This window comes from Mauremys mutica, chromosome 4 (assembly GCF_020497125.1).
Source record: "Mauremys mutica isolate MM-2020 ecotype Southern chromosome 4, ASM2049712v1, whole genome shotgun sequence".
NCBI lineage: Eukaryota > Metazoa > Chordata > Testudines > Geoemydidae > Mauremys > Mauremys mutica.
Window position 1 is genome coordinate 104,178,898 of NC_059075.1, and position 16,828 is coordinate 104,195,725.

Below are 16,828 nucleotides of genomic sequence, written 5' to 3' on the forward strand. Positions count from 1 at the left end.
CTTTGGTGATACTTGTTTTGCTAAACACATACCAAGTAGAAAATTTCTTCAAACAATCATGCTACATGCCCATCCATTATAGTTATGAAATTATGGCAAATGGAATATTATATTGTATTTTTAATTATCCATAGTTTTATAGATTTCACATTATTCTGAGGGAGTGTCAATATACATGAGCACTGTACATACATATAGTAAAATGAAGTCCCTGTCCCAGATTATTTATGATTTTGGCATTTCAGGTAACAGTGAACTCCACTCTAACTCTTTGGAGATGGAGCTGCAGCTGCAAACTCAAACTCCTGTGAAAATCAAATAGAATGCAAATGAACACCCAAAGTCTCACAGTTTAGCATGGAAAGCATTAGCCCACAAAATGAAGGTACAGAGTGTTACTGTAGGTTACTCGTGCCTCGTAGCAGGAATACTACTTGGGGGATGGGGAAACATGTGGATAAATCCCTCATTCACATGTTGAGGAGGGAGCTTAAGCCCAAGTCTCCTCAGACTTGCTCATTTTCCATCTCAAAATAGACCCTTTTTAACCTTGTGTTCTTTAAAATAAAGGACTGGGCATATAGGTGGCTGGTGAACGGCTTCCACTTACTACGGATGACCATGCCTGTTGTTTAACTTCAAATCGGTGCATGTATAGCCTCTGCTCACACTTAAATGGGAGTGCAAAAGCCTTGTGTTTCTTCCTGCACACTATGCAAGGACTTGCAAATTCAAGGCAGATAGCTATGTGGGATTCACCTGTCTTAGGAAGGCACCTCAGAACCCTTTGTGTTCAAGTACTGTCACCTCAACAAGCCACTGTGATACACACTGTGGCTGCCCAGAGCACAAAACATGTAAGCAATACAAGAATCCAAAGTTCCTGCTTTACCAGATGTTGCATGAAGGCTCACAAGTGAAAAATGGACACCGAAGTACTGTACAACTGCAATACAGTATTAGGTTGTTTTGCAGAGTAAGCAAATTTTATTCTAGGAAAAAAAAACAAAAACTTATATAATTTATAGCGGTGAATTATCCCTGCCGGGAAGTCTCATTTGTTTGCACCAGTGAGAATCATTCCATCCAGTTACCCTTTCCCAGGAGGCTGAGTTACAGCTATTATCTTCACTGAGATCTCTTTTTATCTCAGATAAAGCTAAGATAAATTTGCATCTCTGTAATACTAAAAGTCCTTTCAAGAAAGCAGAGTAACACCAACTTACAGATCTGTAACTTTAAGGCATAACCCTTGACAAAGATCCTAATATGGTGACAAAAACAGACTATGTATCAGTGCAATGGTCAGATATAAAGCTTGCAGCTTGTGCTTCAGTACATCAAAGGGCACAATTTCTCCCTGGAGGGCTGCACTATTAGTGGTATCCTACATATACATTTTGGTAATATTCTTTCTGCCTCTCAAGAAACAGAACAGTTTTGCAAACAGAGAAATTTTAGTGCAGTGCTGATTTGTATTAAGAACTGTTTTGACACTTATCTACATTTCCATTGAAAATAAATCTTTTAAAGCAGTTAAATTCTAAGACTGACCTTTCATTTCATTAAGAATTTCAGAATCCTCTAATTAAAGAACTGGAGCAAAATTGCTTCAGTCTTCCAAATGTAAAAGAAAGGCCAGTCTTAGATTCTGTTTTAAAAGACTGCAATTTTTATTGGAGTTCTTTAATTAGAGGTTATGAAATATTAAGCATCATTTCCATTGTAGTTAAGCAAGGACAATTTATGAAATGACTAACTATATATTTTTAAAAAACTGTATGAAAAATAAACCGTTGAAAAAAAAGATAAAAGTTTTCTGATTATTTTCCTCCCCAACCATACCAACTTGAGAGAATAAGTGAAAATCTAATTAAAAGTTTTTGTATATTAATGATAGATGGTCCTTTGCAGCAAGATAATGTCACCACTTAAGTGGGAAGGTGATGGAACTAATCTGTCTTCCTTTTAAAAATCCCCACAGGTATTTTATAGAATTGAATGTTTATCAACAAGATTTATGTTACTGATCTCTCAGATCTCTCTTAAAGCTCTGCATTCACAACACTACAATGACTTTATTATTTTGCCTTACTCAGACTTTCCATTACACATTGTTGACCCAGTGTGACATTTTTTGTTAAAAGTTGTTAGGGATACTATATCGTGGGACAATCTTTCAGATTGTGCTGATCTCTTACCACAAATATGCATGTGCTTCATATAATAGTATTCCCTGTTAGGAAGATGGGCAACATACTTTCAGTTGGAAAAACTAGAAGGAAACGATTGTGTTCTCTGAAATCTAAACAAGGCACCTGTTAATTTGTTGGAATTAACAAAAGATGCTGAAATCTAGCCTCAGAAAAAACTCTAGATATTGGATTAACAAGGAACTTGTGTTTCTGAAGTGTGGCTATAGAGACTTCTCCCACAGTCACATCTGTACAATGTGATCCATGTTTGTATATGGGCGAAATCTGGTAGAACTTTGGCAGCTTTCCTACCATACAGAAGGCCACTAATATATTCTTCTTAGGCATTCTCGGCCAAATTCTTTGCTAATGTAACTCCATGGACCTCTGCTGCTGGAATTACACCAGCAGAGAATCTGGGTCTTTGTTTTCCAAAGGGGCATTACATAACCCTTTAAATGCAGCTATTGAAATACAGCTACTTAAAACCACTGATACCCTTCATACCATCCTTAGAATACTTATCACAATGTTAAAAAAAAAAAGTACTCCAGCCTAAACATAGGAGTTATTAATGGATTTTAATGGAGATATGAATGGATTCTATCCAGTAATATGCTGAGTGCTAAAGCCCTGATCCAGCAAAGCACTTAAGCAAGTGAAGTCCCATTGACTTAAATTTAAGCATGTGCACAAGTGCTTTGCTGGACTGGGACCAGAGTGCTCAGCACTTTGCCATATCAAGCCCTATAAATTTTTAGGGTTCCCTCCCTCCCATGTTTTTGTGGTTTTGCTGTATAAATCTGCCCTTGTTACTTCATCTATGATTTCTAATGTTAATTCAGGATGGAAGATACACATCCCATCAACAAACCAAACAGGCTGTCACATCATGAGGATCTTTTCTTCAGTGCAAGATGATTGAGGTACATACAAGCTAAATATCATGAACATTCCAGGAGGTGAACAATGAATACTGATGCTATAGAGTTATAAACAAACATTGAAAGCTTGATAGAATTTATAAAATTATAGATCTGTTTCTTGCTGTGGTACTGCCAACGGTACTTATTACACTGCCCATGATATCCATATGATCTAAGAGCCCAGACATTCAGTCTCTATGACTGAGGGCTTGAAAGATGCAGCAAATACCATATATTATCCCCATAGCTATTTACCTTAAAGCTGCCTTTAGTATCTTCTGATTGTTTTTGTAGTTTGCTTAAAGCAAAAATGATACAGGCAGAACTGTGGATAAGATAAGAATATTAACTGTCCATGTCAGAGTCTGAGGTTTTTTAACTGGTACTGTGTATACAATTTCATAAAGGAAAACTTTGTTTTAAAGTGATGATTAGCGTTGGTTCTCTGTGACATCTCCCCAGTGCAAGCCCTTTAGAGCAAAGAAATGCCAAGTTATGGGGCATCTTGTAGCTGCACCTTAATGCCCACACAGCATGTTTCCACTGATAGTGACAGACACTGTATTACTACAGAGAACTTCCTTCTGCCTCCATCAGATACAGAAATCTGCAACACACAAGCATCACTCACAGGATAATGCAAAACCTTCATTACAGTTTCTTACTTCTCCCGCAACACACACAGCATAGCATACTTAATCTGTGAACATATCAACCCCCATTAGTTGCTAGTGTCGTAGGGTTTGTAATTAATGTTTTGCATTACACTTTGGGCCAGATTCTAACCTGCTACTTCAGCAAATAGAGAATCAGACCTACTGACTTCTATGGAGTTAATCTAGATTTGAAACTGAGATCAAATCTGGCCCTTCATAGACAAACTTCTCCTTCCCCCCGCAAATTATCTGTATCTTCATAAGAAAGATGTGGAGAAATTGGAGAAGGTCCAGAGAAGAGCAACAAGAATGATTAAATGTCTTGAGAACATGACCTATGAAGGAAAGCTGAAAGAATTGGGTTTGTTTAGTTTGGAAAAGAGAAGACTGAGAGGGGACATGATAGCAGTTTTCAGGTATCTAAAAGGGTGTCATCAGGAGGAGGGAGAAAACTTGTTCACCTTAGCCTCTAAGGATAGAACAAGAAGCAATGGGCTTAAACTGCAGCAAGGGAGGTTTAGGTTGGACATTAGGAAAAAGTTCCTGTCAGGGTGGTTAAACACTGGAATAAATTGCCTAGGGAGGTTGTGGAATCTCCATCTCTGGAGATATTTAAGAGTAGGTTAGATAAATGTCTATCAGGGATGGTCTAGACAGTATTTGGTCCTGCCATGAGGGCAGGGGACTAGATTCGATGACCTCTCGAGGTCCCTTCCAGTCCTAGAATCTATGAATCTATGAAGATTGTCTTTTAAAAGGTTCCGCCATCTTTGTTTTCCCACTGCTAAAACATTTTCTACATTCCCAGGAGCAAACTTTTAATAAGGGTATTTACCCTTTGATTCAGCACAAATAAAGATGTTTCCTATTCAGTGACACTGTTAGCGTATTGGGGGCCCTAAAGAGGAATATTGGGTGGGCCTTCCCCCAGTACTAAAATAGACAAGTTCTTATAGTAAAAAAGCAAACGGGGGCTCCCTTGAGCTGCCTGGGGCCCCAAGCAATTGCTTAGTCTGCTTATACCTAGTGCCAGCTCTGTTCCTGTTGCAAGGAAAATCACACAGAAAAGCTTTTTCATAACAGACCTAGGCACATGCAGGTTTGTCTAAGTATATTGGTTTATTTACATATAGCTTGAATTGAAAACTTGGCACTTATTAGCAAGACATTTCTTGTTATTTTGCAAGCAATTTTCACAGTTGAAGTCCAATTCCCATTTTGGCAGTGAAGCTATGTGAAAGCCAAGCCCAGTGAAAAGAAAAGGCTTCTCTGGTCATCATTGTACCAAAGGCAAGATCCTATCATCCAGTCTTTCATGGTCCATAGTGGGACAGTGGACCATTGGGCTCCTTGCCAATGGCTGCCGGGAGTGAGACTGAATGGGCATACTCAACTTGGGGCTTTAGCCCACCCACCGAAAAAGGTTTAAGGATTTCATTAATAAATAAAAGAAGCTCTAAGTCTGGAACAGAAGCTTGTTTATCTCACTTTTATTAATAGTAGACAAAAAGTGAACTATGGACAAGATGGGGGACGGCCTATATCTGAGCTGTTGATTACATTGGAAAATGAATTCCTTCATATTTTGCTTTTGTTACCCCCTGGGTTCCTCGCTCACCCAAGACTCTGACAAGGAAAAACAGCCACTAGAGGCTCTTTGACCCCCACGCATGATAAGATTGGCTGTCCTTTTGCAGCATCTGACTGCAAAGAACCATAGGCTCCATGATGTCTGATCAGCCCCCTCCCTTTGTGAAAAGAGAACATGGAATTCACACAGGATTTGGATTGGGGGGGTAAGGAGGAGTAAAGAGCTGAGCCAAACAGCAGGCTCTAGGAGGTAGCCCAAGAAAAGTGGTAGATGTCTGGACCTAACCTAGGTTTCTCTAGAGAGAGGGGAGCAGATGCCCTTGTGCATAGAGTGAGAAAGAGGATCAGTAACCTTCATGAGAAAAGGAAAACAACTGGTCTGGCTACAGAAAGAGTGGCAGAAGCACAGACCAGTGAGAAGGAACCCTGCTTACCGAGCCATTTCCCAGCAAGTGTAGAAAGGAGCCAGAGCCTGAGACCCTTAGAGCCTGGCTACCAAGAGCCAGCTGTTACCCTGCAAAAAGATAGGGACTTCAAAGCATCTGAGACCTTCAGAGGACTATACCCATCCTGGGCTGAAGAGAACAGTTATCAAGGGACTGTCCCTACTACAATAACAAAAGTTATTTAAGAAAAAATTCTAGTCCCCCACCACCAAGAAAAAAAAAACTGTCTATGCTCTTGGCTGTTGGCGTTGAAAACTCCATATGCTTTTGCAAAGCAAGTTTGTTTAACTCTGTTCATGACATTTTTGAAGAAAAGGTCTCAAGAATTACCCCATATTTCACTACCACCACACTCAAAGTCTACAGGCTAGATCTATGGCCAGGTGGCACAAAGGGGCTTTAAAACTGCCTTAAATGGGCATACCTACCCATGGCTGGAATAAAGCTAGCACAGCCAGTTGTATGCCACCCCCTCAAACTTTGCACTTCCCTTTCCACTGGGCAGCGAAGGGGGCATGACCAGAGACCACTGCATTATGGTGACCCCTAACGTGCATAATTTAGAACAGCCCAGATGCTGCCCCTCAATTGCACACAATGGATGGGGTTCCATCCCGAGTTTATCAGGGCCAGTCTTGAGATTTCTACAGAGGGGGGAATCATTAGTTGAAGCTTGTTAGGGGAAGTTAAACAGAGCAGAATCAGTAAATGCCTTCATTCCAGGCAAATCAGCAAGAGTCACAGCTCATGAGTAAGGCTGCAATTTTGTCACGGAGGTCACAGAATCCATGACTTCTAAAGACCTCCGTGATTTCAGCCAGCGTTGGCTGGGAGCTGCTGGGTCCCCTGCCACCTACGGAGGCAGGGACCCCCGCAGCTCTCCAGCAGCCACTGGCAGCAGGGGGGACCCCTGGAGCTAAGAGCCTCCAGGGTGGTGGGGGCCCCTGGAGCTCCCAGCCTGCCTGCAGCTGCCCAGGCTCCCCATATTGTCACCAAAATCTTAGCCGTTCACATGGATTCTCCATAGCATTTTGCAGCAATATTAGCACTCTTTCCCTATAGTCTGTTATTTTCATTTGCATTGGCTATTCTTTTACTGTTTTCCACTGAATTTGTTGTTTATTGTCTCCAAATATTAGGATAAGCACCAGAAGATAAAAGGACTGTTGTTGGATAAGTGAATGATTGTTTCTAAGCTTAAAAGCGATGTCAAAAATCTCCCCCCCTCCAACACATGCAATACATTTTGTGATAGACCCAGGCCAGTTGTGAACAGCAGAGTAGTCCTATTTGGCATCCAGGAAGTGGGCGGGCAAAGCCCGCCCACCGCTAAAGGACTCCCCCCAGCCTAAGGGGAGGATCCACAGGTCTGGGACACCAACTAATTACGGGGGACAACAAATGATAAAACAGGACTGGGAGTGAGGTCAGAGGGCCAAATGAAGGGAACCTGATGGGGACACCGAGCAGAGAACCCCGGACAACAGCAGAGTAGTCCTATTAGTATCCAGGAAGTGGGCGGGCGAAGCCCGCCCACTGCTGAAGGACCTCCCCCCAGCCTAAGGGGAGGATCCACAGGTCTGGGATACTAACTAATTACGGGGGACAACCAATGAAAAAAACAGGATCGGGAGTGAGGTCATAGGGCTAAACGAAGGGAACCTGATGGGGACACCGAGCGTACAGGAGTCTGGTCCTATTAGTATCCAGGAAGTGGGCGGGCGAAGCCCGCCCACTGCTAAAGGACCTCCCCCCAGCCTAAGGAGAGGATCCACAGGTCCGGGACACTAACTAAGTACGTGGGACAACTAATGAAAAAAACAGGAGCTGGAGTGAGGTCATAGGGCTAAACGAAGGGAACCTGATGGGGACACCGAGCGTACAGGAGTCTGGTCCTATTAGTATCCAGGAAGTGGGCGGGCGAAGCCCGCCCACTGCTAAAGGACCTCCCCCCAGCCTAAGGAGAGGATCCACAGGTCCGGGACACTAACTAAGTACGTGGGACAACTAATGAAAAAAACAGGAGCGGGAGTGAGGTCATAGGGCTAAACGAAGGGAACCAGATGGGGACACCGAGCAGAGAACCCCGGACAACAGCAGAGTAGTCCTATTAGTATCCAGGAAGTGGGCGGGCGAAGCCCGCCCACTGCTAAAGGACCTCCCCCCGGCCTAAGGAGAGGATCCACAGGTCCGGGACACTAACTAAGTACGTGGGACAACTAATGAAAAAAACAGGAGCTGGAGTGAGGTCATAGGGCTAAACGAAGGGAACCTGATGGGGACACCGAGCGTACAGGAGTCTGGTCCTATTAGTATCCAGGAAGTGGGCGGGCGAAGCCCGCCCACTGCTAAAGGACCTCCCCCCAGCCTAAGGAGAGGATCCACAGGTCCGGGACACTAACTAAGTACGTGGGACAACTAATGAAAAAAACAGGAGCGGGAGTGAGGTCATAGGGCTAAACGAAGGGAACCAGATGGGGACACCGAGCAGAGAACCCCGGACAACAGCAGAGTAGTAGAAGGGAGATCTACTGGCCACTGGAGAAGCAGTTTTCTGTTCCCTGAGTGACCAGAGCAGGGGCTGCTCCAGGCTAATGAGAACACCTGACTCCAATTAACCTGCTAAGAGTCAGGTGAGGCAGTTAAGCACCTGACTCTAATTAAGGCCCCTCTGATGCTATAAAAGGGCTCACTCCAGTCAGGCTGGGAGAGGGGGAGGGGTGAGTGAGAAAGAAAAAAAACTGGGAGCAAGAGGCATGCAAGAAGCTGAGAGTGAGTAGGCATACTGCTGGAGGACTGAGAAGTACAAGCGTTATCAGACATCAGGAGGAAGGTCCGGTGGTGAGGACAAAGAAGGTGTTGGGAGGAGGCCATGGGGAAGTAGCCCAGGGAGTTGTAGCTGTCACGCAACTGTACCAGGAGGCACTCTAGACAGCTACAGTCCACAGGGTCCTGGGCTGGAACCTGGAGTAGAGGGTGGGCCTGGGTTCCCCCCAAACCTCCCAACTCCTGATCAAACACAGGAGGAATTTACCTGGACTGTGGCTTCTACCAGAGTGGAAGGTCTCTGGGCTGTTTCCCAACCCATAGGGTGAATCTGTGAGGCGAGCAAATCCACCAATAAGTGCAGGACCCACCAAGGTAGAGGAGGAACTTTGTCACAACTTTAATATTTACTGTAGGGCCTGATCCAAAGTACTTTGGAGTCAATGGGATTTAGATCAGGCCCTTACAGGAAACAGTGTTATATGAAAAAAGAGAAAAGAAAATCCATGCATAGCACAAATAATGATTCTTTCCTAGAAATGGTACCAACCTGACTTGGCAGTACAGTGTGAAAATGCTCATTGTGCTTTTGTTCCTGAGAATAATCAAGAATGAAGTCTTTTTTTTCCTTGTATAGTATTCCCTTGGATAGCATCCTCTAAGTCTCTTATAGTTGACCTTTCAAAGATGAGCTCCCTCAAGACGCTGATGGAAACTCTGTCATAGCTCAGTTACTTTGTCCTTTACTTTTATGATAAAAGCCTGCTGCTGCTTCAGTCCTCTAAGACAGCCCACATTCTCAGAAATTAAAAGACAGACCCCATCCTTAAAATAAACTTCTCCCTTTTCAGAGCATAAGGTCTTCAGGCAGGCACCGAGGCTCCAGTTCAAGAAAGCACTTAATCACATACTTAATTTCAAGCATATATTTAAGTCCTTCAAGGGGACTTCTGTATGTGTTTAAGCACTGTCTTGAATGGAGATGTTTTCCTGAATTAGGGTAGGGTGACCAGTCAGCAAATGTGAAAACTCAGGACAGGGGGTGGAGGGTAATAGGAGCCTATATAAGAAAAAGACCCAAAAATCAGGACTGTCCCTATAAAATCGGGACATCTGGTCACCCTAAATTAGGGCCCTAGACTTCTTATGTGCGTTGACAGCACCTAGTACATTCTTGGCACCACAAGTGTACAAATAATGATCATAAATAATAAACAATTCCAAATAAGTAATCAAAAAACACTTCAGGAGTAGCATTTGTGTCAGAGGCCAACCACTATATGTTCATTTAGGGCAGGGGTTGGCAACCTTTCAGAAATGGTGTGCCAAGTCTTTATTTATTCACTCTAATTTAAGGTTTTGCGTGTCAGTAACACAATTTAACGTTTTTAGAACGTCTTTCTATAATATATAACTAAACTATTGTTAAATGTAAAGTAAATAAGGTTTTTAAAATGTTTAAGCTTCATTTAAAATTAAAATGGAGAGCCCACTGGACTGATGGCCAGGACCCAGGCAGTGTGAGTGCCACTGAAAATCAGCTCGCATGCTGTCTTTGGCACATGTGCCATAGGTCGCCTACCCCTGACTTAGGGCATGATCCAAAACCCACTGAAGTCAATGGAAATCCTACTAAAATTAACTGAAGTCTTTGGATCAGGCTCTTTGTTAAGATATTCTAGGTAGTACCTGCGGACGGATGGTGGTGTTTCCTTTTCCAACATGGTGAACAATCCCAGAGATACAGAGCGGACCAGCAAACCCAAGCAAGTCAGCCAAAATACGGAAAGTGCTGCTGAGAACTAGTGGTCTCCCAAATGCCCAGCAGAGAGCGCACCAAATTGATTTGGATCCTTGTGGATATGGAGACCTTTTGTTCTGCCCATAATAAAAAAAGAAAAAAAAAGGGAGGGGTATATAAACATTGCAACATATAAATACAATTGATATTTTAAATTTTAAAAATGAGCCTCAGAGTAGATAATTCATAATATTGATTTGGTAAGCAGTAACCTCTGGGCTAGAGCTGTGCAGGAACTAGAATTCTGTTTCATGGGAAAATCCACAAATTTAAAATTTTATTTTTGCTCTGAATCAGAATGAAGTATAACATTAAAAAATTTCCCATCAAATGAAGTTTGACCACAAATGATTTTTTAAATCAAATCATTTCATTTCAATTTAGACTTAAATATATAGTATAGATTGCTAAACAAACAATAAAATTGGAACATTCCATTTTGAAAAAAAGTTTGTTTTGGGGAAAAAATAATAATGAAGCCTTCTGAGAAGGTTGAAATGGAAGGCTTCATTATTTTTTTTTCCACAAAACAAAATTTTGTTGAAGGCGATATGTTTTTGTGCAAAGTTTCAATTTTGTCAGAACAAAATTATTTGATGGCAAAACATTTCACTGGAAATTTTTCAAGCAGCTGTACTCTTGGCCTTGTGCCAAAAAGGAGGGGACCTTTTTTTCTGATTAAACAGGAAGACTAAGAATGGGTAGCCACAAGACCCACTTATGCTGATTTGGCTTATGAGTTGAACAGTAACACAATGGTTCTGCAATGTAGTGTTACATTAAAAGCCATTTTGTGCTAAAAATACAGGGGGAATTTGTGCAAATTTTACATAGTCTATAGTGAGACTGGCACAAGTTGCATTGCTCTATAGGGAGCAATGAGAGGTGTTGTGTCTTAGAGTTATAATTCATCTCAGTTTGCCCACTGCTACATGGTGTGAATTAGCTTGATAGTGGCAGAGCTGGCCTATTCCTCCTCTCTGCTCCTTACTGGACGCCAAAGGAGTAGGGAGGAAGCAGTTCCTGTTCTCCATTGAGTTCAAGCCTGGAATGCTGCTTTGTCCTTAAACAGGCCGCACACGACTGGGGAGGGAGTCTCCTTACTACCTCTTATACCACTGCACACATACATATAAGGGGCAGGTAGTGGTCTTAAGTGAAGGCCACCAAGCTAGTTCATTTCAGGCTCAATCCTGAATTCTCTCTCAGGAAAACTCCCACTGATCTCAATAAAAATTAGTCCTATAAAGTCCCTGTAAGATTAGTCAAACTTATTTTAGGTTCTTATTAAGAGGAAAATTAATCATCCTCACAAAAGTATAATCCACAGTTGTGCAAACAATTACATTTCCATAATTGTACCTGCAAACCAAACATTTGCACATACAAATAGCCATTTACATGCACATCTGGTCATAATCATGCACAACCACCACTGTAAATGCAAAAAGTGCACATACAAATTAGGCACTCAGCTGCATGCTTGATTTAATGCAAACCAGGCTCTTAATACCTAGCATGTTTCCACTTTATATTTTTATATGAATGTATACTGTTACTATCAAAAAAGTAATGAGGAATTTTAAGCAATGTGTAAACACCACAAAATGTGTAGATAATCCCAGTTGTCTTTTTCCCCCCTCATACCTTTTGTGCTTCAAAAGCCTCATTAAGGCGAATGTAATTTGTCAGAGCTCTCATGGCGATAGGCAGCTTGCCTATGGCTTTCAAGTCTATTGGCTTTTTATGGGCGGTCTTGATGAATGTATTCATCCACCAGTATGTTCCTTTGGACAGCAGATTCACAAAGGGCTGTAGGAACCGAACTCCAAGATCCTGAAGATCCTCGGGTGGCTTAACCTCTTTGGGGGTTTTGAAGAAAACATATCTCTGAAATCCAAAAATCCCACCAAGAATCACATCAAGTGCATGGAAAAGAAAGAGACAAATCTGTGTGGAAGGGGATACTGAGATAACAGAAATGCCTATCATTGTTTAGGAGGAGTGTATGGCTGAGATTTGCAAATAGACTAATGAAATTAGGCTCCCAACTCCTATTGAATTTCAGTCAAATTTGGGCACTTAATTTCCTTAACTTACTTTGAAAATTCCAGCCTAAAAAGGAGAAAGGATTCAAGCCCTGAAGGAAGCCCACACAAAGATCATATTTTGTCTGTGAATTTAATCCTGCACTGGGGAAATATATTAAAGCTCAGTGAATATTTACAATATTTTATGTTAAAATCTACATTGAAGATTATTCTGTCCAGTGCTGCAAACTGCACAGTACAACACCCCCCCATCTCCTGCAAACTTTCATAGAGAACCATTAAAATTAGACTGCACATGACACTAGCAAATATTTCCATTGACTTAAATGGAAGAAAGATCAAGCCCCTAGACTACGATTTTTCATGCTGCAAGGATCAAAGTTCTTGTACAATATACCATATTTAAGAGTATCTTGTAGTACTATCACTAGGGAGTTCTGCTCAGACAAAGATGACATGACATGGCCCATCATTTGCTCCTACAATATTTATTAACATGGAATTTAATATACTGTAGTGTTGTAGTTAATTATGTAAAGCCATATTGATTAAAATTCTATTTTTAATTAAATCCCATGCAACCCCAGCAAAATCAACAAGGTTGAATGGGTATAAGTGAGAAGAGAATTTAGTCCATGTATTTCAGGTTTTTCCCTTCTATCTAACAACATAGATATATGCAGATGGGTAAATCTATTAAGCAGATCCATTCAGGGCTTGAAATGACAGAGTTGGTGGCCTGAAGCCCTGCTTCCTTCCATCATATTCAGCAACAATAATTCTGTGTTTATAAATAAGCCTTATTTAACCTGATTTCAGTTTGTTGCTGCAATTTATTTTCTTTCCAGAAAATAGCCATGTCTGGGAAAAAGGGAAAATGACCTTTCACTACTTGCTTTCTACTTCCATTTCTAATAAGGATTTTACTGGCGATTCTGTCCAGTGATCATTTAATATAACTTTCACTCCTGACTGCTGTGGAGAGATTTTTTTTTCCAACAAAGGAATAAGAGTGACAAACTGAACATTCTATGCAATTCTTGATTAAAAACTACAATCTCTTGTGTACAATCTCTGCTTCTGAACTGTTTGCCTTCAATCATTCATATTCTTAGGCCTGGTCTACACTGGGGGTGGGGGTTCCATCTAAGGTATGCAACTTCAGCTACGCGAATAGCGTAGCTGAAGTGGAAGTACCTTAGTTCGAATTACTTACCCATCCTCACGGCGCGGGATCGGCGTCCGCGGCTCCCCCGTCGACTCCGCCACCGCCGTTCGCGGTGGTGGAGTTCCGGAGTCGACGGGAGCGCGTTCAGAGTTCGATATATCGCGTCTAGATGAGACGCGATATATTGAACTCCGAGAAATCGATTGCTACCCGCCGATATGGCAGGTAGTGAAGACGTACCCTTAGTTGCCAGAAGAGAGGCACTTCGTGCCTCAAAGCTTGGAATATGCTATATTATTGGTTAGTTCAAGTCACATGTAAAAGGTAACATCTTAATTATTTACTCTAAAGAAATATGAAACTGAAAAAAACAACACTAAGCAATGGTTGATCATTTCAGTGGCTCATTTTGGAGTCTCCCTTGTAGCCCCAACATTTCCTAGCTAATTAAATCTCATTAGATTACAAAATTATATTAAAAGAACCATATTTAAAAGCAAGGTCCTATTGGTATCACAGCTGAGTCTCATTATTCCATGAGCTGACAGTTGTCAATTGTGAGATTAATATTTAACTTCCCATAGTCTGATCTACACTGTATGTTCTCTTGAATGTCTATGAGCAGGCAACTTTTCCCTAATGCCTAGTTTAATTCAGTGCTGTGTGCATTGGGTGAGAGAAGTGATAAGGCATTTTGGATTGTATTTCATGTAGCAATCTCCAAAGCCATCTATTAATAGGGATTCTGATTGTGGCCATAGCAAAGAGGAAATAATCAGAGAGGACTAAAGTTGCTCTAGCACCATGATAATAAAATAATAAATAATAATAATAAAAATCACATTGTGTGTGCTCTTAGAGACTGGAAAACAACAGATACTCTGTGTGGGTGTCACTGACTATGTTTTCAGATAGAACGGACTATCCATTTCACTGTATCTTTGCCTTTATGAAGATTAATGATTTCTGAAGACTGAAGTTGTCAGTCATATAAAAAACATCCTTTTAAAACAAAATGGATGAAATTCATTCTGAATTGCCAATACAGTAGAGTCAAAGGAGTTTGCAATAAAGATGAATTTGGCTTAATTACATTACTCAGGTGCTTGGTTTTCAAATAGGTCTCTATTTCAGCCTGATTTTTTTTTTTTTTACATTACGCAGCCAGATAAAAGAAAAGGAAGAAACAGAAATTAGAATTACCTGGAAATTTAACTTACCCTCACCCTGATGACATTAATTTCTACAGCTAGTAGCATTCCATACAGAATAACCAGAAGTCCCGTGAGGCAAAATCGAAGCTGAGAAAATCCAACCCCATTATCACAGAACTTTACAAATTTGATAGTTTTGGTTATAAAAGCTAAGGTCCAGTAGAACAGCAAGGCTGCCAATAAATAAATAAATAAATACAACAAACATTAGTCAACATTGATTGTGGAAAACTTATTTTAGACAAAACTAGAAGACTGTGTTAAATGGTTACGCAGAAGGGAAATGACAAGCATGCATGAAACTAGGCAGCGCTCTTTCTCCTGTCAAAATAGCAATACAACCAATTCAGTTTCCAAGAATGTGAATAATAGGATGAAGTTTGGGTCTGATCCTGCTCCCATTACATTCAGTGAGACCATGGAAAGTCTTGCAGAAGGATCTTCTTGTGGAAATTTCCACCTGCTTGAAACCTATGCCCACATTAGTCCCTCCAAGGGAGTGGTGCTGTTTCTGTGGGGGAGGCCAAGGGGCTCAACTCCAAAGCTTTTGGATTCTGGGGAATCCACACAGTTTGGTCTGGATGTTGACCTAGATATTCTGCTTTCCTTACCTGTGCAGAACTCTACTTGATGTTAAAGATAAAAGCCACCAAAGAAACCTGAGAGCAAAATTTCCCCCTAAAATTGCTGCTTTCCTCAGTGAGTATGTACTATACAAATTTCACACAACACAGAATACACAAGCAAATAAAAGAAGGAGAATGGCGCTTAATTAGGAAATCACAACTTTTGTAGAGTATTGATTTTCACAGAGCATTTTCTATTCAAGTGTACTCAGACGGCAGCCATCTATAGACAAATCATTCCACCAAGGGGCTCTGGTGACATTGAAACCCCAATCTGGAGTTTATTTCATGTCATTCACCATATCATGAGACAGCTCCTCTGGGAGTAGTCTTACTAGTGTCAATTATCTAATCATTAACTGAGTAGGATGAGCCGGGAGTTGACCCCACATTTGGTTTTATATATTTAATAATATCAGATTGGATTGTTCACTCTGACAGTAGAACAGTATGGGGAGGGAAATGTTGAGAGTATCTGTTTGCAGCATTTTCTCCAATTCTCCTCTTGCAAGGCTGGTTTGTCACCACCCCAGGCAGAATCAACTGTGAGGCTTACTCAAAGCTGAATGGTCCCAAGGGGATCCATGTAAATCTCAAGCAATCCACAGGAGGACAAGGCACTCTGAGATAACACAGAAATGGAAGAGGGATGGAGACTCAGGTCCATCTGATCACATTTTCTGTGGAGGAGTGAGATCCATGTGTGGAGAGTCCTCTGCATTAACACAACCTGGTGGTGAGATCTGGCCCATGGTCTGCAATCCCACTTTCACTGAAGTAAATGACAAAACACCCATATATTTCAATGGGAGTGGCTGTAACACTATAGGAGTCCCCATTGTGGCACCTTTAGTGTTTATATTAATGCTACAAGACAATGGAAGCACGGCATTTCATCAAGACAGAACTTCCATGGGCTACAATTACTTATCAAAGATTAATGAATAGCTGTTACAAGCGAATGACTGCTGTCAGGGAAACCTGGTCTTCCTGTAGTAGGAACAGGCCAGATTGTAAGAAAAAAGCCCATAGATGGTCAGATCTTCAGGACTAGCCTTTGGTGGCTAGTGAAACTCAGGGCAGAATGGGGTGGGAGGGCCTTGTGTTTCTCTCTTGTTTATAGGATCAGATCACCCTTTCCTTGAAGCCCCACACTGGCTTCCCAACTCTTACTGAATCAAGTTCAGTCTCTTGCTCAACTTCAGGGCTCTGCATATAATCTCACCCTTGCCTACATCTCTGCTGCTATTTCTGGCTACTCTTCCTCTTGGTTCAATTCTCTCTCTTTAATGATCCCTCCACTCACTCCCATCTGCTTATCTCTTTCAAGTTGACCCCTACACTTGGAAAATCTCCTACTCCTTGTCTGCCATGTGTCCCTGTCTTTCC

The 16,828-nt window shown here is 41.5% G+C and overlaps 1 protein-coding gene across 1 annotated transcript in view; it reads right to left on the reverse strand.

Annotated features, from left to right (window-relative positions):
* Nucleotides 1–16,828, reverse strand: part of ABCC8 (ATP binding cassette subfamily C member 8) — a 140,402-nt gene that overhangs the window by 104,645 nt on the left and 18,929 nt on the right. Inside the window, exons 4-6 of the mRNA XM_045017170.1 lie at nucleotides 14,820–14,986; nucleotides 12,028–12,270; nucleotides 10,269–10,457 (exon numbers count right to left, since the gene is read on the reverse strand). Coding sequence (XP_044873105.1) covers nucleotides 10,269–10,457; nucleotides 12,028–12,270; nucleotides 14,820–14,986 — 599 coding nt within the window. The remainder of the gene's footprint in view (nucleotides 1–10,268; nucleotides 10,458–12,027; nucleotides 12,271–14,819; nucleotides 14,987–16,828) is intronic.